This window comes from Pagrus pagrus, assembly GCF_965226575.1.
Source record: "Pagrus pagrus genome assembly, chromosome: 18".
Taxonomy (NCBI): Eukaryota; Metazoa; Chordata; class Actinopteri; order Spariformes; family Sparidae; genus Pagrus; species Pagrus pagrus.
In genome coordinates, this window is record NC_140202.1 from 15,258,614 (window position 1) to 15,284,702 (window position 26,089).

The 26,089-nt window shown below is 43.5% G+C and overlaps 1 protein-coding gene across 1 annotated transcript in view; it reads left to right on the plus strand.

The window, feature by feature from the left end:
* Positions 1–320: 320 nt before the first annotated feature.
* unc79 (unc-79 homolog, NALCN channel complex subunit) overlaps positions 321–26,089 on the plus strand; it is a 32,399-nt gene continuing 6,630 nt past the window's right edge. Inside the window, 33 exon segments of the mRNA XM_084380481.1 lie at positions 321–647; positions 2,072–2,192; positions 5,395–5,708; positions 6,451–6,621; positions 6,766–6,861; positions 6,961–7,016; positions 7,762–7,891; positions 8,020–8,084; positions 9,483–9,571; positions 9,978–10,018; positions 10,382–10,410; positions 11,947–12,176; positions 12,404–12,575; positions 12,729–12,959; positions 13,246–13,436; positions 14,317–14,440; positions 15,188–15,328; positions 15,805–16,020; positions 16,308–16,535; positions 16,843–16,984; positions 17,340–17,419; positions 17,551–17,699; positions 17,801–17,958; positions 18,980–19,161; positions 19,503–19,704; positions 19,824–20,006; positions 20,606–20,674; positions 21,063–21,400; positions 21,533–21,715; positions 22,516–22,678; positions 23,048–23,197; positions 23,331–24,602; positions 25,771–25,872. Of these exon segments, the coding sequence (XP_084236607.1) occupies positions 626–647; positions 2,072–2,192; positions 5,395–5,708; positions 6,451–6,621; positions 6,766–6,861; positions 6,961–7,016; positions 7,762–7,891; positions 8,020–8,084; positions 9,483–9,571; positions 9,978–10,018; positions 10,382–10,410; positions 11,947–12,176; positions 12,404–12,575; positions 12,729–12,959; positions 13,246–13,436; positions 14,317–14,440; positions 15,188–15,328; positions 15,805–16,020; positions 16,308–16,535; positions 16,843–16,984; positions 17,340–17,419; positions 17,551–17,699; positions 17,801–17,958; positions 18,980–19,161; positions 19,503–19,704; positions 19,824–20,006; positions 20,606–20,674; positions 21,063–21,400; positions 21,533–21,715; positions 22,516–22,678; positions 23,048–23,197; positions 23,331–24,602; positions 25,771–25,872 (6,040 nt within the window). The 5' untranslated portion in view covers positions 321–625.

A 26,089-nucleotide genomic window follows, 5' to 3' on the forward strand; every position in this document is an offset into this window, starting at 1 on the left:
AATCTAAATTTCCTAAAATATGAAAACAAAAAGCATGTTGAGATACATTTTTTCTCCAGGACACGTCATGATAATGATCATAACAATGTGCCAACCATCTGTTGCATGTTTAGCCTTTTACATGCAGCACAGATACACAAATGCTCAGGAATATCTGAGTAAACACACTAAGATCTTTGGTATGTCCCTCTCATAAACACCTCAAGTTGGGGACTGATAGGGGGCTGTTGGATTTCTTGAATGACAATTTGTCAAAGCCGGATCAGTCCATTTGGAAAGGTATGCCGTGGCAGCTGTATATCAACATTCACCTCCTTGCCTGGAGAGAATCACATCCTTAGAATAAAAAAAAAAGAGAGGAAAAAAAAGACAAAGGCACGTCTCATAAAATGGGGTTTCGTTTCAATTCCGCTAAAAGCTCGCGAAAACGACGCCGAAAAAGCCACAGCGCATAAATCCATCGCGCAGAGTGGTACAATCAAGCCGAGCCTGAGCTGCGAGGGGGGGTATGTTCACTTTTTTTTTTTTCCACGACTGAGGGAAACACAACGCCGGGGAGGAAAAAACAGAAACACACTAAAACAATTGACAGTCTGGGTTTTATGTTCCACCAAGTGTCTGCGAGATGTCTACGAAGGCAGAGCAGTGTAAGTACGGCTGTGTTTTGTGTGCCTGTGTGTGCGTTTTTCTCTGCTGTCTTGTCATGGGGGGGGGGGGGGGTTGCAAACTGGAAATGTGATTTTTTTTTTGTTTTTTTTGTTTGAACCAAGAAAAAAGCGTATGAGGGGAGCTGTCCTTGGTGATGAAACCGCGGTATCCGTGGCAGGTTGCAACACGTCCTCCTCACTGCAGAGGATGGCTGGAGGGCTCAGAGCACACGGGGAGCCTCTGTCCACACGTTTTTACATGTACATCTGTGTGTTTCGCGGCATGTTGAGGGGAGATCATTTCATTCCGTCGTCACGTTATTCATTTATTTATTTATTTATTTATTTATTTATTTATTCCCTCTGATTGACGTGGTTGCGTGAGGTGCGTGCGGAAAAAGCTGCTGGATTCAAGGTCGACCTGGGTGGGAGATTCTTTACTGGAAAATATGGTGGCATTAGATTGATCATGATGAGGGATTGATCACACCGTGCTCCCCCCCTTTTCCTCCGGTTGCCCTTTAAAAACAGGTGGAAACAGCCTCTGCGTGCTCAGATTCTCTCCCCTGCACACTTTTAATCACATATTGCTCGATCTGAGTACATATAGGCATAAAATATGGGGTCAGACTTTGTGTTTGGGGGCTTCCATCTCCATTGGCTGAAAGTTGTGTGTTGCTGATGTTGTTGAGAGGAAGAATTCATCAGAAAAACTGTTATCAGCTCTTTTGAAGGCATCAAAAATGTTTAAAATGTATCATAATTTGTCCCTCAACATGTTTCAGTTCAAGAAGAGAGAAGCCTGTGTGTGCTACTGTATGCTAATGAAGCACAGGCTTTGACCACACATAGCCTGCAGCTGTTATTTTTATTTTAGGGTTTGTCATTTACAGGTCAGAGAGGAAGCTAAACACCACTGCCCAAAGTCATAGAAAATGGGTCAGCGATCACCCACTCCAACTTCTTTTCACTCAACCAGGCAAAAAATGACCCCCAGTGACCTGAGGGAGTGGTTAGTAGCTGCTGAAATGTTCCTCAGTATCAGCTGTGCAGGGGATGAGTCAAGCCCGCTCTCCTTCTCACCCCATGACTACATTTTCCCAGCTTGTCTTGGGACTTGAACTGGCAACCTTTTGTACACTAGCTTGTTTCTGTAAGCAGTAGTTCACCGCCTCCTCCAGGGCTCCCTGTGACCTCGCTGCTATACCGAAAAAGGTCACCTGGTGAAGGCCAGAGAGCCATGGGAACACAGACTCTTTGTTTGACTTGATAATTGGAGCGTCAGTGCAACACACTGCCCGGCGTCTCACATTAATTTTAGCCAGGAAACAACAGCTTCATGCATGTCTTTGTGCTCAGAATATGAATATTTGGTCGCACTAGTGTTGATTTTGCTTGTTACTCTGCTCTTTTATTTTGTCTAGTTGCCTCTAAGATACGATACTTGCAAGAGTATCACAACCGTGTGCAACACAATATTTACCCTGTGCCCTCCGGAACAGACATTGCAAACACACTGAAATACTTTTCCCAAACCCTGCTCAGGTAAGTACCCTGCTCTGGAGCCAACAGGTGAAGTAACAGACTGTAGAATGTTTGATATTTAGCTTCCTTCATGACCAGATAACTTAGAGTTTAGGTTGTAGGTTGTTCAGACACACTTTCTGAAAGGGACAACAGTGACACCACCAAGAAGATTAGGGAAGGGCCTCGCCTGCCCCGCTTCGAAAGATACAAGGAAGAGACTGTAGCACATTTCCTATGGAGGTGATAGACGGCTCAGTGATGTTTATTGATTCAGTGGCCGGCTGCTAGATGAACGCTTCCCTGTGGCGGTCTGTTGTGTCCTTCCCAGAGGGACCCCGGCAGAGAGGGCAGGTCCTCTGGCTTAGCAGTCGCAGGGTCAGCCTGCTCCTCTGGGTGCTGAGAAAGCCAGAGGAAAGAACAGCATGTTATTTCCTCCTCCGACAGAGGTCAAGTAGGCGGCCATTTTGGACACATCTTATTTCACGATGTGCCGCCGTCCCTTCCTTCTCTTTCTATTTCACAGTGATAGGATATTTCTGCATGTCATAAGGTTTGGTTTGGTCTCCCTGTCCGCTGGCTTCACAGAAAATAGTAGTGCTGTCCCGACTTATTAGCTAATTTACAAAAAGGGTGGGATTACTGGAGGCAGAACTTGTGTGCCCCACTTTTATCATTATTATCAGCTTAGGGTGCAATCTATTTGAGATTGGCAGCCGGCCTCAATTCTACACTTTATGCCTCAGCCCCATAAGGATTATTCCTCTGCTGAGTGATCCTGGATACTTTGCGCTTTGCTGAAGGGCTGTCCAGCACCAGCAATGTTTTTATACGTGGCCTCTCATATGTCTGTAGCACAGATGGAGCATGACAGGGGCTGCAACTGTGGGAATCTGTGTAAACACAAGTGGCGATTTTGTCTCTGAGGGCCGGTGTGAAAAGGAAACACTTGCTGTGATGCCACTTTTAACAGTTGCTTGACATTTTCCCTGAAGCGGAGCCTCGTGTTAGAGTTAGATATGCAGAGGAAATAATTCCCCCCACCATTATTAGAGGGGTCTGGTTTCTCCTCGGTGGGGACTCCAGGATTATCCATACACCTGTGCCTTCTGGAAGAAAAAAACGAGGAGGAATGAAAGAGAGAGAGAAAGTGGGAGTAGTGAGGCTTGGAAAGTGAAGCAGGCATGTGTCATGTTCCTGGAAAGAAACACTGAAATGGCCAAAGGAGGTGGTTGCTGACTCACACACCGATTTTAGGTTCCAGCACAGGTCAGATGCAGAAGAGAAAATAAAGAAGGGTTAAATTTGTTGCTGTTCACTGACAATTATTCATGCCTCCGTAAATATGAGGCATAGATTTGTCATATTTCTCCAAGTCAAACTGCAGCTCTCTGCATCAGTGAGCCACGCTGACTTCATGCCAAACTGTATCACGCACAAGAATGACTGCAGGGAGAAGAAATCATATGTAGGATTGTTTTATGTTAGATGTGGTTCACTTTTGTTTCCTGAACATCTGCTAATTTTAGGAATTGTGATATGAATTACTTTCACTTTGTACTGACAGTGCAGGCTTAACTGACCAATGACAGTCAATGTATGTCATGTGTCTGTACCAGTGCATTTCTACATGTGTTTTATGTGTCGTACATGTTTGTAGTTTTTCGTGTCGTCTGTACGTATGTATGTGTGCACATATGTGTGCGTCTTTGCGTGTGTATATGTTCAATGTATGCGTGTGAGCGTGTCTGTTTATGTCTCTGTTCATTGTTCAAACTAATGATGTTTTCTATATGAGGAATGGGCAGTGAAAAAGTCATACTCTGAGATACAGTCTGTTGTTGTTGTTGAGTTAGTTCTGTTTGAGGCTAAGCTGTATCATAACGCAGCTTTTATGAGTGAATGTACACTGGCTAAAATCTTACAGAGTATAACTTTGAGGGGATAAGTCAGAAAATGTTACATTCTGCTGTTTTTAAGCCATAGGCTCAATTATGCATCAAATGTCATGTTAAAAAAATCGCAATGAAATCCCCTTTCTCACTCGCCGAGAATGCTGTAACTCTACTTTTTGAGTGACCTTTCAAAATAAAATAAAACATCTATAATCTGGGCATGATAAAACCGAATCATTTGCCTGATAGAACAGCTTAGCTCTTTGATAATGTGCAGTAAAAAAGAGCAATGCTCTCTGGCCCCCCCTCTCCCCCCTTCCTCCACCCTAGACGCTCCACACTCAACCCCAACTAGTTTTTTCCTTTTGTTTTTCCTCTCTTAAAATTGAATATATGTCCACCACCTTCCCCAGGGGACAGCAAACACAATTGTCCATCCTGCATTAGCTCACAAACATAATGCTACCAGTCATCTCCCCTCCCCCCCCGATACAACCTATTCCTTTGTCATTATAGTTTCTCCTCTACCGTAGATTAGTTGTTACATTTATTTTAGAAACCTGAATCCATATGCCTGTTGGATCTCATTATTTCTCCTGATGATACTGATACAGTATCATAACGTATGCATACGGACATTATTTCTCTGGTGCAATAAACATGTGCTGTGACCTAGGAGCACTTGATCTAACCTCACACACATGTTTATTACTGGCTGAAGCATGTTTCAAAAGTGTCACCTCTGTATTTTCCTGAACCAATTTGGTGTCACTCCCATCCTTGACAGCCCCACCAAAGACAAGGAAATTTCTTTTTTCTTTTTTAAATTCCACGGCTCATTGGCCTTTTTCCGCATGGTAGCCTCTTGACCTTGCTGATTGGAAGACGGCAGCCATCGAGGGACAGTCGTTTGCACTGTGCCTTTTTGGAGAAGTATGGGGTTGCCACTGAAAACATGCCATTTTTTATATTTTTGCTCCTTGTCACCAGATACGCATGAGATGCAGTGATCATTGCAGTTTGTGCTCATGTTTCTTTTTTGTTTTCCAAGTGCAAAGACAGACAAACAAAAAAACGAGACGAATTGAATTCGAGTCACTCTGAACAGACAAAGCAGGGAAAAATTGCCCGTGCCTTTAGTGATACAGTCAAATAGTGAGACACTGCATCCTATGTGGGGTTTATCTGGGTTTGTTTTTTTCTATTTACGCTGTCTCTGTAGTGCCATTTCAATGTAATGTGCTGTTTTTTTGTGTCTTTGTTGTCTCTTTTTTTCCCTTGTTCCCTTCCCCTACCCTCCCTCCCCCTCCCCTCCCGCCCCGGAGCAGCATTCTGTCCCGCACAGGCAGGAAGGAGAACCAGGAAGCTTCCAATTTGGCCGTGCCCATGACCATGTGTCTTTTTCCTGTGCCATTCCCACTCACCCCATCTCTAAGACCACAAGTCAGTTCCATCAACCCTACAGTTACTCGCTCCCTCCTTTACAGCGTTCTGCGCGATGCCCCGTCAGACCGCGGGGGGCAGGGGCAGCAGAGTCGGGACGCTCAGCTCTCAGAGTACCCCTCTCTGGACTATCAGGGCCTCTATGTGACCCTCGTGACCCTGCTTGACCTGGTGCCCCTGCTGCAGCACGGTCAGCATGGTGAGTCAAGGCCCAGTGCACCACTGTTTGTCATCATCATCTCCGAGCCGTCTGGCCTCTGCATGAAGCCACTGCTGCTTTTTTGGGCTCTTTTGTAACTGGAGGAGAGAAGTCCTGCTGAGGATCTTGAGGGATGCATGGGGGTGATTGGGAGCACGCTGGATCCTGTCAACTTAATCGTTCATAAGCCATTGGATACACCAGACATAGGCCTTCTCTTCTGTGTATCATACTTGACTGCATGTTTGTTATGTAAAGTGGGAGAAATGTTTTACTTATGTTGTCATGTGCAAATAAGTTAAATGGAAAACACTCATAGGCAAATGTACTGTTTTATATTTTTTGATACATATGAGAATGACCACACTGTTTCACGGGCTCAAGGCTGCATCACAGTCAGTGCTCTTGTTTTTCATGAATATTTTACCACTGTTAAAAAAAGCTCAAAAGCATGAAAACCCATCTCCTTGACTAGAATGCTCTACTTTTTCCTGAGGGCAAACTTTACCTCAGTGGCTTTTAAAAGAAAGCTCACCGCCCTCAGCTGAACCTCATTTTCCGAATGTTCTCCTTCTCCCCACTGTTATAATGTTAAATCACTGAAGTTTTATGCAACTTTGATGTCTGTGGCTGCATACAGTATGTGAATACTGTATGCACTGTTAATTGAATGAGTGTCTGTGTATCTCTCTTTGTCTTTTTTTTTTTTTTTTTTTCTTTCCATTTTCCTCTTTCTCATCAGATCTGGGACAGTCCATATTTTACACAACAACTTGCCTCCTGCCCTTTCTCAGTGATGATATTCTCAGCACTTTGCCCTATACTATGATCTCCACTTTAGCCACATTCCCACCTTTCCTCCACAAAGACATCATTGAGTACCTGAGCACCTCTTTCCTCCCCATGGCTATATGTGAGTATGACCTGTCATAAGATAAGATAATTGGTGATTTGATCAATCAATCATACGATCTATACTACTATCATAAACAGCATGTGAAAATGATCTTTTTAGTAGTTACTATTCCCTCCGTTTCTCTTCTTTACTTGTCTGTAGTGGGCTCCACTCGGAGGGAGGGTGGAGTCCCGGCCTACGTCAATCTGTCTGCCTCCTCTATGCTCATGATTGCGATGCAGTACACCTCAAATCCAGGTAAACCATCGTTTTGGTCGTATTTGAAGCATTCATCCAACTTTAAACCCGCCCTGTATTGTTGTGTAGTAAAAGACTTTTTTCTCTGCTTCTTTCTAGTATATCACTGTCAATTGTTGGAGTGTCTAATGAAGCACAAACAGGAAGTGTGGAAGGTACTTGCCCTCTAAACACATAACACAGACATGAGGTCATTTATGTAAAGCACAATGGAAGCGTTTCATCTAAATAGAGAGCTGAAGTCATGACGTCACGTTCAGGGTAGCCTCTGCTCTACTAGCTTTCTTTAGCTCAGTGCAGTCGCTCATTCAGGCTTTCTTTTATTGGTCTTTCTGAAAAGAAATGTCGGGTTCAAATGAAATGTAAACAAAGATTTTGTAGTGAGCACAAAGAAAAACAACAAAAAAACACAGGCCCAATGAAGCAACTACAAGTGCAGGGACTAAGGCTATGTCCAAAACTTTGTGTGTATTTTTTTTCTAACTTTCAGGTTTAGATTAGATTAGATTCAACTTCATTGTCATTGTGCACAGTACAAGTACAGAGACAACGAAAAGCAGTCAAGCTGTCAAGCTGTCCAAAAAGATCTATGGCATTCAGTCACTGCTGTCCTGCTGTTTTACAGACATCTCTGCACTAGCTGCAACCCCTCGCCTCTAATGAACCCACCTCTTTTGTGTAGTCATGATGTTTAAGGCGTCTAGGGTTCAGTTTAGGGTCTAAATTATGTTTGAAAAATATTGAACCATGAACATCAGGCAACATTTGGTCTTTACAAAATGTAAATAAAGCATTTTGGAGTAAAAAACGTCAACTAGTTTCCTTCCATTCATTGGTATGCATGTATTTTCAGTATCATTGCCCTTTTCTAATTACTGTTCATGTTTATACTGTGTGCAGGACCTTCTTTATGTCATATCCTATGGCCCGTCCCAAGTAAAGCCTCCAGCTGTGCAGATGCTGTTTCATTACTGGCCCAACCTGAAGCCACCAGGAGCCATCAGTGAATACAGGGGGCTGCAGTACACAGGTCAGATTCTCTTAATGTCACATCTGCTGCTTGATCTGTCCTTGAACTGGTCTAACCTATTCCCTATTTTTTTCCTTTTCTCCTCCCTTGCTGCCAATCTTCTGTCTCTTTTCAATTTCCTGGATCAGCCTGGAACCCCATTCACTGTCAACATATCGAGTGCCACAATGCCATCAATAAACCTGCTGTCAAGGTGACTTCAGTCTTAAGAAATACACTAAACAAGGCTTGGACATTAACTCTTACATCCCTCGTATATTTATGGTTGTTGGATGCAGAAAAAAGATCCCACATCCCGCCTACATTGCCTTGTTACTGTAAGAGGATAGATTAGCAGTGCTGTCTGTATTCAAGAGCTGCTTCCCTTGAGAACTTCATCGAGGATGCATGGGGCATGTGCCAGATTGCCTTACCGAGTTCAACCGAGCATATCGGCGTGTTTGCTTTTATGAACCCCTTGGTAAATAAATCAGTGCATGTCTGGGCAGCTGTGGGAATGGGGTAATGATATCAGCTTCTATGCTACTTTACACCAGTCTCTGCTCCTGCTGCTGCTGCTCTGCTTTATCAGCTCTGCCTGCTTTTGCTCAACTGTGCTCAAAACTGACAAATAGAGTAGGAACAGGGGCACGGACAGGAGCTGGATTTCAATTACCAGCAGCAGGGAGGGGGGTACGGGAGGAGGGGGGCTTAATTGGAAGCGGTGACCCCACGCAGCCCTTGAGGGTAGGGTGGCATCAAGTGAGCACAGTAAATTACAGTGCACCATCTGAACATTGAGGCCATGAGCATTGAGGTTTAGCGCAGGGCCAGGCACAGGTTGCAAGAGAAGAGAGCGCAGCATATGTGCGCAGTCATCCACACAGGGGCGTGGGGAGACAGGTATAGGTGTCACCTGATTTCTTAGGCAAGAGTGTGACATATTACCCTTAGAGAGGGGTATGTGAGAGGGACGAATGGAAAATGTTAACTGCAATAAATGTAGTGTCTGACATTTTTTTCTAAGGGACTGTAAGAAAGTTATAAGGGAGGGAAAGAGGGTTCAGAGTGGACGAACGTCTGTAGTGGTTAAACTTTATATCTTATATTCGATAGCAAATCCCACCTTGACTTTACTCTGCACCTTAAAAGAAAACAGAACTAAAGTAAAGTTAAATGTGTCAAAAAATATTAAAATGTTTTCTATAAAGTGACAGTGACAGCTCTTTGTTCAGAATTAAAGAATGGCTAGTATTTGTGTTTATTTGCTAAACACGATGCATATTTTTTGTAATTGATTTGAAAAACTTAATTCATTTTTGTGTTACCAAATGAAGTATTTTTTAAATTGGTCAAACAGATGTCTTTTTTCAGTCTATGTGAAAACAATTATTCCTTTAAGAAGGTTAAAATTAAAGTCTTCACCATCTTAAACTCTTTGTGCACTAATGGTTATTAATGTTAATGTTAATTATTTTTTGTACATTCCCTAGGAGAGCAGAAATGGTTTCTTTCCCTCTTGTTTGCATGAAAATAAAACCTCAAAAGTGTCATTGTATTCACCTTTTAACCACCACATCAATATTCTAACACCACCTGTCTTTCTTTGCAGATGTGTATAGATCCCACTCTTTCCGTTGCCCTGGGAGATAAGCCCCCTCCTCTTTATATATGCGAGGAGTGCAGCCAGAGGATAGCAGGGTATGCATCTGTTTCACCTCTTTCCTCCATCCCCCGGATCCTTCCCCTTCTTCAATAAGTTGCCATACCAAACATGCATCACCTCCTGCCTGCCTCATTATTCCTCACTTTAACCCAGGGGAAATACATCGCCATGGTTACGTAATTCCCTCGCGCTGATAATAAGATCATCATCACAGAACGACGCAGCCACTTGTTTCTCATTCCTCCAGCGTGTAGCATGTTATAATCCCATTGCTCTGCAGTTTTGTATTTTCTTCGGTAATGAGGGGAGATGATTTTGTGTTCCTGCTCTGTCAGGATTTTTAGACTGATGTGTATGCACTAGGTGGAATTATTTACACGCTCTCAGGAGCAGTTTGCCAATAAATCAAACATTGTTTATGCATTTCTTTGACCTTTTCAGAGACCACGCTGAATGGCTTGTTGATGTACTGCTGCCCCAAGGTGAGAGTTCACAAACAAAAAGGTGTTTGAGAGACATGTGTACAGTAAATGACATATGCATGTAATGTATTCAGTACGATGAGGGTTTGTAACACAGTAAAATGGTGCAGAGGTTAGCATTGTGGTACATTGCTGCAATTACCTTTTTACCCCTAAAAAAATATGAAAAAATAATAATGCAAACTACATTATAATTGAATATTACTTTATCATTGCCTGAGTAGTTTTTCATTTATAAAAGCTGCTATAAAATGTATATAAAGTTTTTTTTGGAAAAGTGATATTTTTCGAGGAAGCATATTTTCTTAAAAAGCTTCTCCTGTTGTCTACGAATTGAACATTTCCATTAACTTGTCTTTGCAGCAGAGATATCTGCCATTTGTCAAAAGAAGGTAAGTTATTTCTCCTGCAGCGTGAGTGTTGACGTCATTGTTAACTCTTGTATTTGCTCATATTCACTGTGATCTCTCCCATTACAGCATGATGTCACATTGAACATTATCCAGTGTTGCTCCATATTTAGGCCAAATAAAACTTTGCATTCATTTTTTGTTATTACTGATTGACCTCATGGCATCATCAGATTAAAGATGTCCTGCCTTAAACTGCACACGCGAAACACGAATCAGGCGATACATGTGCAGAACAGAAACAAATTGAGGCCGATATTTCATGTCATCCATTTTTACCTGTGATCCATAGCAAGGTCATTTATTTATGAACCTTTCCCTCATTCACTGGGGCGGCACAGTAAAGGCCAAATCATTTCGAATGAAGCTGCTGGGGCGTGATGTTTGTTCGCTGTTGTTGAACGTGCTGCCGAAGGGCAAGTGCTCCCTGCTGGTTTCCAGGGAGACACCGGGAAAACAGAGTGTGAGATGATCTCAGGTATTCTGAGCAGCCGCCCATTATTGTCATGGGAAACAGCTGGCCTCCATCCTGGGTTGCCCGGCAGTTTATAATCCACATCCTCCCCTTCCGATCAGGCTTTGTCACACTCATTTCCGAAAGCCCTTTTAAACTCCCACCTGGATTTACACCAGCTCTGTCATCATTAACCGAAACATTACTCTTCATCTGAGAATAGCTTCTTATAAATACACCCTGATACCCAAGATAGAGCATACTGTACACGACAACAACATCAGTAACATCAGGGAGGCGTTTTTTGTCGTTGAAAGCCAGATGGGTGAATGAGAGACCATCAGAGGACAGATATGTTAATTTGATAGGGAGCACTGCATCCCTCTAATGGCACAAGATTAGAGCCTGATCAGATTAGGATGGCTCTCTCGTGCCATGCTTTTTATTTTTAGAAACCTGAGACACCGTGAGGACACATAAAGACTTTTCTATCACTGCAGATGTAGACAGATCAACATCTCTGAGCAAATCCATATTAGAGAGGGTGAGATTTGTTGTCAGAGTAGTGCCTTTAAAGCCTGGAAATAGGTTTACTTTTAGAGTCTTTGAAAAATGGAAAACCACACCCGTATTTATACATGATGCACAAGAATAGGCTGACAGGCTCTCTGATGGCAGGTGTAACCATCCAAACCGCCAAGCGATAATTAAAAAAGTACATAACGTGCATAGAATAATATACAAGGAGGGAAAACAGCAATGAAAAATCCATACTAGCATATATTTTATATGTAGTTGGATCTAAATGTTGTCAGTTCATTAAACTTTTGTGATGTGGAGAAAGCGTGTAAGTCATTCTGTTTGGTGATAGCCTTCAACCTACGTGATGTGTGTTTAATAATTGCTCCCCTTCAACTATTTTTAGAGGCTTGTCACAAGGCATTATTGGCTGATTTGCTGTGATGGTGGCATGTTTTTGTTTTGTTGCCTACTGCCCAGAATAAAAATAAACTCATCTCTCCTCCTCTTCCTCCTCCTCCTTCCCACGCTTCTTGGCTTTGCAGAACTGTAGCTCTCATGTTAGGAGGGCTGTGGTCACCTGCTTCTCGGCTGGCTGCTGTGGGCGCCATGGCAACCGGCCTGTCCGCTACTGCAAGCGTTGCCATGTCAACCACCACAGCAGCGAGGTGGGGGCTGCGGCAGAGACCCATCTGTACCAGACCTCGCCCCCTCCCATCAACACCAGGGAGTGCGGAGCGGAGGAGCTGGTGTGCACCGTGGAAGCTGTTATAAGGTGCTTTCACAGTGTTTACACTGGCATATCACACACACGGTTGCAGGCCATATGGCTCTAATGCTGTGAAACATGTTTTAACATGGTTATATAGACAACAATACCGCACAAAATTAGATTATTAATGTATATGCTGATTTCCCTCCTGCTCTTTCTCCGCTAATATGTCTCCCTTATGTCTTCTTTTCCCCTCTGTTATCTCTCTCGTCCTCTCCATATCCATCCAGCCTTCTCAAAGAGGCAGAAATACATGCAGAACAGCGTGAGTTTGAGATGAACAGACGTCGTCAGATGGGCCTGTCCGCCTCTCACCACTCTCTGGACAACATCGAGTTCGATAACAAAGAGGACGACCAGCACGACCAGCGGCTCCTCAGTCAGTTTGGCATCTGGTTCCTGGTGTGTAATCACAGGCTTTTTCTGTGTCTGTCAATAACAAGGAGTCATGAGATAAGGATGTGTACAGTACCTGGTGTCTTATCACCACCCTGCCGAATTCAGGGTTTCCCCGGCTGATTAGATTACTTCTCTGACCCTTGCTTACGTCTGCAGGTGAGCCTGTGCACGCCCAATGAGAACACTCCCACAGAGAGTCTGGCCCGGCTGGTCAGCATGGTCTTCCAGTGGTTTCACTCCACCGCCTACATGATGGACGATGAGGTTGGGAGCCTGGTGGAGAAGCTAAAGCCTCAGTTTGTCACCAAGTGGCTAAAGACAGTGTGTGAAGTGCGATTTGACGTCATGGTCATGTGTCTGCTGCCCAAGCCTGTTGAGTTTGCAAGGGTAAGGCCAAGACCCAGGTTCACTAAACATACAGTATATGATAAAAGAGTTAAAGAGGACATGCAGAATGAGAGTGGTGGTAGTATTATCAACACAACACAACCAACATGAACATTATGACTCCAAATATCTCAGCTGTAGCTCTTGTTAACCTTTGAATGAAGAATATCGTTATGTCAGCAGGTCACTGAGGGCTGAGGTTTATTAAAATTATGGAGGGCAGGTCACCATCTGAACTCTCTCGGCTGTGTTTAATCTAAGCCTGACCGTGTACACTTTTCCCCAGGTGGGAGGATACTGGGACAAGTCATGTAGCACAGTGACCCAGCTGAAGGAGGGCCTGAACCGGATCCTGTGTCTGATACCTTACAATGTCATCAGCCAACCGCTGTGGGAGTGCTTCATGCCTGAGTGGTTGGAGGCCATCCGCACCGAGGTACCCGACAACCAGCTGAAAGAGTTCCGGGAAGTGCTCAGGTACATCCACCAAAGTGTTTGCATATTGTAGTTGTTATTCTGTAATAAAGATATCTTTTATTGCATATAAGCAGGGGTTAAGTGTAGCTCATATAACTTATATACACAACTGATGATAACACATTATTTGAAGGGGTGTTCATAAGTCTGACTTAACATTAATTAATCTTAATGAATGTTCTTGACGTTTTAACCCATTAAAAATGATATAATTGATCGGACGACACTTAATGACGCTTAATAACAACAGTCCCAAACATTCATAAAGACTCTTTCATGTTCATGACAGGAGGTATGTCAGTCTTACGCACACCCCTTCAAGTGGACCTGAATTAACAGTCAAATCTGTCCCTTTGATTTCTGACATATTTCCACTGCAGCTTTAATACAACCTGATAGCCGATGTGTATTTTTAGTGGTCGAAACACTGAAGATAAATGACAAGTCTGGTGTGAAAAGAGTCAGTAAAAGAAGGCTTTCCAAAAATACTATCAGCTGAGATTCATCAGCCAAAAAGTGAATAGATTCACTTCGAACATTTCAGCCTCGATGGTCTATAATGCATGAAGCTAGCTTTTACAGCTGTGAAAAACCTCAGACTAGAGAGGAGGATGCTGTCTGGACTAAGGGCCTTATCACTCAGAATGTGTATTATCAGTGAGAAGCTAAGCAAATGTAGTAGTTGGACATTTTAAGAAATAGCTTGCTTTCTGGAGGCACCAGGAAACAACCGCACTAAGAAATTGTTATGTGCTTTAAATGGACTGCGTTTATATGGTCCTTTTCTAGTCTACCGACCACTGAAAGCGAGGGCTAAACATCTCTGATTGTGTAACAGCCCCCGAGGAACATAATATTCTGTTGTGCCCTCTGCTTGCAGCAAAATGTTTGATATCGAGCTGTGCCCCCTGCCCTTCTCCATGGAAGAAATGTTTGGCTTCATCAGCTGCAGATTCTCTGGCTATCCAGCGTCAGTGCAAGAGCAGGCTCTGCTGTGGCTGCATGTAAGCACATACACACAAACACACAAACACACAGACGCTGCCCTGTGTCCAGTTCACATCCTGCGGTTCTGTCCACAGTGCGTGTGAATTGAACAGGTTGTCAGAGAGTGTGAGAGTCTGGGCAGGGGCCCTGCTGAATATGGATCTGGGTCACAGGATGAGACTGAGAGAGATAGGAGGGGTTTTGCCTTTCATCCCATATGCACTCACAGCTTGCTGCCCTGTATACATGGATCAATTTCAAGTTTTCTGTCCCAACTATGATCAAGAGATTGCATTAATTTACCCTCATTAAATAGGTCACATTCAAATGAGACAGAGAAGTGGTGCCCAGTTTAGACATGGTGTTCCTCTGGGGTATGTTCATGCTGGGTGGTTGTACAGCTATAACTGTCAGTTCACCCGCATTTCTCACTTACCTCACTGACATTGAGATATGTGTGTAGTGCTCATGTTATGGCACAGAACAATACAAAATAAAACAGCAGTTTTCATTACTTATTCCTCAGAAGACAGGGGTTCCCGATGAAAACATAATGTGGTCTGTGCATTACTTTGAGTAATTTGTCTCTGTAAGGTCACATCAAATGTTTTAATGCTCTGAGCAGTATGAACAAAATGAAATGAATCTCCATTGTATTTTGAACGTGGCAGACATTCTACTATGCAAAATGAAACCAAAACCATCTGCATGGTAGGTAGAAAAAGGCTTTTTTTTTTTACTTTGAGTGTCTCGTTGGATCCTAGGTGCTGTCAGAACTGGACATTGTGGTGCCGCTTCAGCTGCTGATTGGGATGTTCTCTGATGGAGTGAACTCTCTGAAGGAGCTGGCCAATCAGAGGAAGGCACGCGCCTCAGATCTGTCTGGCAACACTGGAGCTCGCAGGGTGAGGGTCCCAGGATGCCAACATAACACACAAAGAAATGTATTTATTTTCATTTGAGTCTTCAAATCAGTAATAAAACAGAAGTTACACTATATTACACAGAACCTACTTGACTCCAACTGACTAGATGTTGTTACACCTTTGGGAGCTTTTTTTTGTTGTTGATATTTTGCAGTCTGTCAGATGCCTGTTTGGGATTAGGGTGTGCACATATCTCATCTTCTTTGCTTCTCTTTTCTACCTTTCATTGGGATGTACCATATGTTGCCATGGCAACTGACAACGTCTAAATATAGCTCCCTTAAAGGGCTTAATTGAACTTGACTGTGATGTCGATTTATCATTGAAATTTAAAGCCGAGCAGCTCTTCACTCAGGGAGGCACTGGAGATTAAAAGACTGCCAGAGGCATAAATATTTTGAGTTTGAAGTGAAACACATACATATTACTTTATACGTTGTGCACTTTGCTCGTAGGTGAGTGTGGTGTCAGATCCGGGACGCCGTGGGCAGCACAACACCCTCAGTCCGTTCCCCAGCCCCTTCAGGAGCCCGTTCCGCAGCCCCCTGCGGTGCAGCCCCTTTAAAAACCTGGGTCACGCCACCGGCCACTGCGCTCTGGATCTGGACTGCGACGATGATGACATGAACCTCGGCTGCTTCATCCTCATGTTTGATCTCATCTTAAAGCAGGTGATCACACCTACAACATCCTTGCAGGAACTTAGTTGTGTCTCTGTATTTGTTGGGAATAATAAAAAGCCTTAATGCAAACCCTGTCATATTGTATCACTATGCCAAGGATGTACACCAGAGCATATTTTAGTCAGTTTTAAGACAATTATTCTTCTTGCTTATTCATAAAGATAAGAACAACTCACAATCCAGTGGCAACAATGCACACAGGTGGGATCTTGAGATTTGTGCATCATGCTCCACTTCTTGTTCCCCTGTTTTTATTGTCGTCCCTGCTGTCCCAGATGGAGCTTCAGGACGACGGTGTGATGCTAGGTCTCGACAGCAGCCTGGGGAAAGATATCGTGGGCATCATCAATAACGTCTTCCAGGCCCCGTGGGGGGGCTCACACACCTGCCAGAAGGATGAGAAGGCCCTGGAGTGCAGCCTGTGTCAATCCAGCATCCTGTGCTACCAGCTGGGCTGTGAGCTCCTGGAGAGGCTGACCCCCCGGGAAGAGATTCGCCTTGTGGTGAGACACGCAGCGTGAATGTTTACGCACCAAATATGAGTGAAGCCTGTGCATTAGGCAGGTAAGGCATCAGAGCTGATGCCATGCAGGTGCCATGTTCCAAACCATGATGTCCAAAATACTACTGTGTGCCTGGCTGAGGCACAGTTGCTAAATCATGTTAAGAAATTGTTTTTTGTCATCGTACAAATATGAGTTTAAATTACTTGTCAATGACACCAATGAAAACCATGCTCAGCTTAATTCCAGACAAAAATCTAAATAAACATATAAATGAGATGTTTTGACGGTTTGGTTTCCTCTGTAGGAACCTACGGATAGCTTGGAGGAAACGTTGCTCTTGTCGCAGCCGGATTTCTCCCTCGGGACGGAGAATGGAAGTGAGGAAGGAGACAACCCAAGTGGGACGAACACTGAAAACCCCATCAACCATTCTCCTGATAACGCACGTGTGTATCAGTTCTCTACACAATGTTGTTCAAATTACGACTGTACATAAATGTGTCAGCCAAAAAAAGATATTGAACTCCCAATAATCCTTAAAGAAATACTTTCACATTTTTAGAAATACGCTTATTTGCTTTAGCTAAGCTATAAGCTAAACTCACTGATTTCTGGTTGTAGCTTCATATTTAAAGGAATAGTTGAACTTTTTAAGAATTATGATATTTGGTTTCTTGCCGAGAGTTAGATGAGAAGCTTGCTCCAGCTACTGTACAGATGTGGGAGTGGTATCAATATAATATTATCAGTAATATCAATATGTTTCAGCTGTTTCTAACACTACACTCTTCTTCTTTCCAGCCATGAAGAATAACTCCGACTCAAAATTCTCCTACCAGCAGCTCCCTGTGTCTTTGAAGCTCATATACACCATCCTGCAGGTACTGGTTCTGAATAACTGAATATTAAAGCTGAGGCACAAACAGACTGGAGGCATTTACGGAGGTTTTTCTGTGATTTATTTGAGTGTACATGTGGAACACTCTGAGTCACACATCTCGTTTGTATTCAGGAAATGTCCAAGTTTGAGGAGCCTGACATCTTGTTCAACATGCTGAACTGTCTGAAGATCCTGTGTCTCCATGGAGAATGTTTGTACCTCGCCCGCAAGGATCACCCCCAGTTTCTGGCTTACATCCAGGAAAAGATGCTCATCCCGTGGTGTGTGCAGAGTGATTGTTTTAATAGAGATTGTTGCATTTAACCAACTCTTTGACAACAATGTGTGTGTGTGTGTGTCTAATTTGGTGTTTGTGTTTCAGCCTGTGGTCCATGATGAAATCAGAGTTTTGCCAGCTGGCCTCCCTGGCTGTTCCTCAGCTTCTCCACGCCCTCTCCCTGTCAAATGGGGCGGACATCTTCTGGAACCTCATCAACGCAAACTTCAACAGCAAAGACTGGAAGATACGATTTGAAGCAGGTGAGCTATAGACTCATGGTGTAAAATACATTTTTTTTAAAAAATGACACATGTTTACAACCTCATTATGCAGGTATAAAAACCTCACTACACTGCCCTCAATTCTTATTTTTAGTCTTAATGACATGTTGTACAAGTGAATTGGATGTGATTTTAAATGAATGAATCAAAAGTGGAAGACCCCCAGTCTGCTTATATAAAACGCTACCTAAACCGCCGCCTGCCCACAGCTCCCACTCCTGTTGTCATGGCAACTGTGTGGCTCAAACAGGCGGCAAAGAGGAATTGTGGGATTAATAAGGTTTTTCTCGTCTTGTGATTGGCAGACAGGAGAGCTGTATGACCTTGAGACAGAGGCAGAGGACAGGTCCTCGGACTGGATGTATGAATGTACATTTGATTTGACAGTAGCCGCAAATATGCATTTAATGATCCTCAAAAGGCGTAAAAATATAAGCCTATTGTGTGTATAAATACCTGGAAAAAATGGTGAAATGAATTTGATCATTCAGTCCCTACACCTTGTAAAAAATTATACATCAAAGTGACAGGCTGAAATGCTGAGTGTCTATTTATATATATATAATAGACCACAAGCTCTATTAATATTAATAGTAATATTATTAGTAATTAATACAAAAATACTCAGAAATATATGATTTTAAAACCTTAAATGTGACCAACGGGCAATGTGGTGGTGCTCTGAAATATCTCTTACCTCCCACACTGACACCTAGTGGTCAACACTGGTTGCTATGAGCTATGAGTTTATGAATTTCAGAATAAAGCGTCTATTTTTAGATTTTAACCTGAGTCACGATAAATAAAGCGAAAAATTACCATGAGGATTTTCTTTTTTTAGATGACTGAACGCATTTCATTCCACTCACAAGGGGACATTATGTTGTCAGAGTGGTATCTGTGTTCATGTGGATGCTGTCACACACTTAAAGCATTTGTGTATTACGTCTGTGTTGGTGATGGTGTTCAATTTCACTCTGTGTTCTCATGAAAACTCAAGTCGAGAAGGTAGCGGTGCTGTGTCGGTTCCTGGACATCGGTGCGGTGACTAAAAACCACTTGCTGAAGTATGCCCTGGCTCATGCTTTCTGCTGCCTCCTGGCCTCTGTGGAGGACGTCAACCCGGCTGTGGCCACCCGAGCCAGGCTGCTGCTGGACACCATCAAGAGGCCGGCCCTGCAGGTGACCTGCGATCATTTGTTTGGCCCATATTAGAAGTTTGCTCATCGCTGGTGTTAATTGAGGCCAACTAATTCTTATGTGACATATTTGCACCAAATTTTGTATTTAGACATTTTCATCATCCCCTCTACATTTACAGCCTTTTTCTGGATGTTTTTTTTTTGCATAATGGCACTTAAATATACCTGCATCTCTTGGTAACAGATAAGTGCATATACATATTAGGGGTAGGCCAATTGTCAGGCCCAATATTCAGCATTTTTACAATTATCGGTGTGTTCATGTGCCTACATATATTCATGCCCTGCTGTGTATTCATGTGTGTGTTATTTGTTTTCCAGGGGTTATGCCTGTGCCTGGATTTCCAGTTCGACACTGTTGTGAGGGATCGGCCCATCATCCTCAGCAAGCTCCTGCTGCTGCATTTCCTGAAGAAAGACATTCCCGCTCTTAGCTGGGAGTTCTTTGTCAACCGCTTTGAAACGCTCTCTCTGGAGGCTCAGTTACACCTGGACTGCAACAAGGAGTTCCCTTTCCCTACTAGTGCGTAGCTGCTGTGTCCCCATTCAGAGTTTTACACCTGCTCCACCTACTCGATATAATATTTACAGAAACATTGCGGCCTGATGGTGCTCCTAATTAAGTTGTCTCTCTTTTGGCAGCCATCACAGCCGTACGAACCAACGTAGCCAACCTGAGCGATGCAGCAATGTGGAAGATACGACGGGCTCGTTTTGCCAGGAATCGGCAGAAGAGTGTGCGTTCCCTCCGTGACAGCGTGAAGGGAAGCCAATCAGAGTCTAAACGGGCATTTTCACTCCCCGAGTCACTGAGCAACCGGCTTCGTGAGTAGCGTTGATCAGCCAGTTTAGATCTGAACCTCTGTCACTTTCACTCAGTCTGTGGTCTAATAGTGTTTGCAAATACCGTCTGAGTCTTCAAGTGCCTCATAGGTGCTTTGTCCAACGTGGCATTACAGAGACATTCCATTGCTGTATTTTTAAGCTGACTTATTATCCACCTGACATCCAAATGTGGTGATCACGGCTCGTTTTCCGCTTTTTTATTTGCAAATACTATTTGACCAAAGTCTGGCCCCTTTTTCCTAATGTTTCTCTCCTCGCTCGTTTGTTCCCAATGTTCCTTTCACTTGAATGTCTTGACACATAGTTTAATAAAGGATGTCTTTCATTTTGTCGTTGGCTCTGCACAGAAGCAGAAGAGTTTGTGTCGGCTTCAAACATGATGTGGTTATTTGATTGTTTTTGATAAGTCAGAATGCTGGATTTTATACGTCTTTGAAACCATATATTGTGATTTTTTGTTTTATGTGTGTATGTTTGTGTGTGTTCCCGTGTTGGACTGCGGTGAAGCTCAGACACGTGTCCTGCACTACCTCCCCTGTACATTCTCCTAAATTGTGTTCTTCATATGTGGTTTTTAGCTCTAAGGCTTACGAGGCAAGAGCACTCTGCCCCGACACTGGGAGATATGATAGAGAAAGTCCTGCCAGGTAAATAACAACCTAAATCTGAAACATGCAGTATTATTCATCATAATCACATCATACTGGAGGGAAAAGTACAGTATGATTATCTTAATATTATCTATTATGTGAGATTATGACAGAGGACATGAAAAAGCAATGCTTGCTCTGTGGTGACAGTCATTGTTTTTTCATCAGACTGAGAAGCAACTCTCTTACTGACAGCTAGATGGTCATTTTCTGTCTTATTTCTGTGTATCCCGTTTACATATTCCACGATCACGTTGCTCTGATGTATATGTATTGCATGAAGATGTCTCCACCTGTCTGAGCTGACTCCCCCCACTTCTGTGTTGTTACCCCCCATCCCTGCTCCTGCACCCCTCCCTCTCCCCATCTTCTCCCCTGTCTGCAGCACGTTTCCTCCCGCACTTTAACCCTGACGCTTCAGCCCCTCTTGCAGGCCAGACCCCATCTCCAGAGGACGACGGCATCATCAGAGACCTGCTTCCTGAGGATGCTGGCATAGATCACCAGACGGTTCATCAGCTGATCATGGTGCTCATGAAATTTATGGCCAAAGACCAGAGCAGCGCCGAGGCCGACATTGGCAGTGCCAAGGCTTTCAACACAGTGAAGCGTCACCTGTACGTGCTGCTGGGCTATGACCAGCAGGAGGGCTGCTTCATGATTGCACCTCAGAAGATGCGCACCTCTACCTGCTTCAACGCCTTCATCGCTGGCATTGCACAAGTGACTGACATACAATATATTCTCATCTCTTTGTCATTCTGTGCCTGATTAACTGGCATGCATAGGAGCATGTTGTAAGGATTATAGCAGTATAACACCAATGCTAATGGATTTAACTGTTGTTTCTTACAGGTGATGGACTACAATATTGGTTTGGGGAAGCAGCTGCTCCCCCTGGTGGTCCAGGTGTTGAAGTACTGCACGTGTCCCCAGCTGAGACATTACTTCCAACAGCCGCCTCGATGCTCTCTGTGGGCCCTGAAGCCACACATCAGACAGATGTGGCTCAAAGCCCTGCTAGTTATCCTCTATAAGGTACTCTTTGTATTAATATTTGTCAGTGGGATATCATTGCTTAGATCATCATTCATTTACTGTCATAGATCAGTGATTCCCAATGAAAGGCACTCGTACCCCAGGGGGTACTTCTGCTGTTGGCAGGTTATTTTTAAGGGGAAAACTAGTTAGCAAGTGAGCATAGGAGATTAAATTGTTAGCTAGAAGTAGGGCAACAAGACATATTATAAAAAAATATGTTATATTATATTTATCAAAAAATCATGTTGCAATTATTTTAACAGATATTGTTATTTAGAAAACTGCTGAAATCATGAAGATTTGACTTTTTGACTTTTCTGGCAATTGGAGAACAAGATTTGTAAGCCAGGGCATCTCTGTAGCATTACAGTACTATAAGTATATCAAGTCTGATATTGCAGTTTTAATATTTTGATTATCCCACAGTCCTAGCTAAAAGTAATTGTTAAATAATTAAAATAAAGAGCAAAAAAGCAATTAGGATAAACTGTTGAAATGATCAATTAAAGTAATGGATACATGGTTGTAACTTCCAGCTCTGGCCAATCCATGTGATAGTACTTGCCCACAATTAACTCAGCAGTTCAAATGAATGAAAATATTGTAACAGACACTATTATATCCACTTTTATATCAGTATTATAATAGTTGAATAAGTATATTTGACTTTTACTATTTGACTGCTACTGAATCTTGCTGTTACACATTTTCTTTATAGCTTACAATATCTAGCATGAATCACGAAGAGAATAAATGTCATGCAACATAAGCTCATTATGTTTTTCGATGCACCACAGTACCCGTACAGAGACATGGACGGCAGTAAAGTGGTCCTCCATCTGATCCACATCACCATCAACACACTGAACGCTCAGTATCACAGCTGTCGGCCCCACGCTACAGCTGGACCGCTCTACAGCGACAACTCCAACATGAGCCGCTACAGCGAGAAAGAAAAAGGTGAAGCAAAATCAATAAGTTGTTTATGTCAACGTCAGAAAACACCCATTGCGCTGCACAAGTCACGGTATGGTAAAATACATACATACGAAGATTGATTGCGTGCGCTGGAACTTGGCAGCTGCCTTCTTGCGAGGGTGGTCTGAAAAACTTTGAGTGATTGAATATTAAGGGAATATTTTTCTAGAGGGAAATCTGTTTTAATGGGCACCATTCATGACTTCATAATAGGAATTCATTTTGAAGAAAAACCTTTCCTATACCATGTAGATTATAATGATAGGATGTGATGAAAATGACACTCTTCCCAGTGAATGAATCCGTCTGCCTCGTCAATGCACCGCTGATGTTAATTTTTCTCCATCTTAGAAGAGGACAGTGTTTTCGATGAGTCAGACGTCCATGACACGCCGACTGGTGCTGCTAACAAGGAGTCACAGACCTTCTTTGCCCGCCTGAAGAGGATTGGTGGCAGCAAGTCTGTGAAGTACCAGCCGGTTGAGCTGAATGCCAAGAAAAGTAAGAAGCAGAGGCTTTCAGAGTAAAGTGTAGTATAACAGCACATCGATTGAATCGTTTTCAGTAGAACATATTTTGAAGATTGCAGGAGGGTTTCACTGGCATAAAGTCTAATTTTTCCTCTGTGTATCAGGTGAAATTGAGCTGTCAGAGTACCGCGAAGCCAGCGCCCTTCAGGACAGCATTCTGCACTGTGTGAGGGAGGAGAGCACCAGGAAGAAGCGGCTCCAGGCCATGCACAAGCAGAAGTCTCTGGACATTTCCAACACCGACTCCATCCTCTTCAATCTGGACGAACATCGACGTAAATCCTGCATTGATCGCTGTGACATGCAGGCGCCCCCTGTGGTCCTGCCCCCGTCCTCATCCACGTCCCACAGCAGGCATCACGGCAAAGGATCATCCGACGACTCTTCGGTTCGGGTGGAGGGCAGCGATGCCGTGGACCGGCGAGGCTCTCGAGGCGGTCACTCCGACATCTCAAAGCCCGTCATCCCAGAGGTTCGGCTCAGCTGCATGGAGACCTTTGAGGATAAGTTTGACCAAGGCTCACAAGGAGGATCGGCTCAGGGGAAGGAGGACCAAGACCTCATCGACCTCTCCTCTGACTGCACCTCCATTCCAGAAAAACACTCACTGCTCTCCATGTCCGACAGCGACTCCTTGGTGTTTGAACCGTTGCCTCCTCTGAGGATCGTCGAGAGCGACGAGGAGTTCGACCTTAACACCCTCATTGCCTCTAAGTTCAACGAGAGTCCGAAGGTCTCGGCTTCGTCTGCCAGCAGCAACACTTTGCGACTGTCTCCTGTGGTTCAGGTGAGTGTGGAGGACTGTTCTAGTGACAAAAAGACCTCAGACCTTCTGGCGGAGAAGGGAAAATCAGAAGAACTGTTTCACGAAAAGAGGCCACACCGTGTGACTCCCAGCACCTCTCTAGAACTTCCAGACCGAACAGAAAATGTCTGCCATGAAAGCCCCATGACCTTGAAGCAGAAGAGAGACCTGCTGAGGAAGACCCCACATGTCCCTTACACGTCTTTAGACGACATACCCGTAACCTCAGATGCCGGGACAGGACTAGGGACAAGCCCCTCAGGTAGGACCATCTTTTTGGACATCCCAGAAGACGGAGCAGAGCCTCTTTCCTCACCAGAAATAAGCAAGAATAGCAACAGCAATGATGAAGAAGAGTATGGCGATGACGAAGAGGACGACGACATGGGCGATGAAGGGGACAGTGACCCCAAACCTGACAACGGGGACGATGAGGCAGAATTTAAAATCCAGATTGTGCCCAGACAACGGAAGCAGAGGAAGATAGCTGTGAGTGCCATCCAGAGGGAGTACCTGGACATCACGTTCAATATGTTCGACAAGCTGGGCGGTGAGCAGGCCGCAGACACCGGTAAGAAGGAAGGCTGGATGAGGATAATTCCCACTTTACCACTGTCTTTCAAAAAGGTCCCAGATGTCTAAGATATGAGGAGGGTTATCAAACGCCTTTAAAAAACACAGCAATCACTTTTTGTGCCAATGTGGTCAAAGTTGTGTCTGTTTAACCAGTTAAACTAAAAACAAATTCTATACTTTCGGTCAAACTTAAGCATTTTTCAAGCCACGCAAATGTGTTTTCCCATGTTCAAGGCTTCCAGTGGTTTCTATTTATATACAATATGAAAATCGATTAGCTTACTCTGAAAACTTCAAGCTCACAGATTTAAATCTGCAGACTTGTTCACAATAACTGTTCCTTGTTCCAGGACTAAAGCCTACAGCGATGCTGCATTAAGTTTTCACAAGTAATTGATACGTTGAGTCTTTAAAACTCTCGCTAACAGAGAGCAACAGTAGCTAACGTTAGTTTAGAAATGGAGTCCGCTAACACAAACTAACAACTGGCTTCCAGCACAACACAGAAGTTCAACAGAGCCGCTTTAACTACATTACCCCATAATGACGATGCAGCATTTACAGAAAATGAAAACAGGCTTAATGATCACAGTGATGGATCGCACAACTCAAGCAGAGTCTACGCCTACAGAGAGATTTTCCCAATGAAATAGAAACCAGTGGCAGCCTGGCATGTGGGAAAAAATGCACCTAAAAATCTAAGTGATAGTATGCATGTTGTTGGACAGCATAAAGGTAAAGGATACATGGTTTGTAGTAAAATGTTGCAGAAACATGTGTGCTCCTTTAATACTGTACAACAGAAATGTACTCTACATGTGCAAATCTTTATTTAACCAACCACTCCAGCTGTGTGGCGTCCTGTGGTGTGTTTCTATGTATGTGTTCACTCTTCCTTTCCTTCCATAGTAAAACTTTAAAGGGTTTTTCAGCACACATCAGCAGCTGTGAACCTATATAATTTGACTTAATATAAAAGGAGCATGAGAGGTGGTGAAACAAAACACTAAACTTCACATAAGAAACAAATGAGCAGTAAAAAAGTCTCCTCAAAAGTAGTGTGTAGCGCTACTGAATGTTTTTTTATCATATGCAGTTTTAATTTTTTGGCATTTAACGGCACAATTCTGATGCCAATGCCCGATGCCCATATTGCCTTGCAGATCACAAAGTTCTGTCTACATTGGAAAAGCCACGAGAGTCGGCCTCAGCCCCAACGCTTGAAGCTGCTATGCCTGAAACAAGCCACCGCTCTTCAGTGTCAAGTAGGATCCAAATCTTGAAAAGAAAATTTGACTGTTGTGGTATCATTATGAGGGCCTTAATTTACCACTTTTACCTGTACAGACATACAAAAGCGTGTGCTGTGCTTCTTTTTTTGCAAATGACCTTTTGTAAACCTCACATTGAGGTAGAAATCTGCATTAAAATCACATAATATTATTTGATATTTTATCATAAAACCATTAATATCCCTGAGAG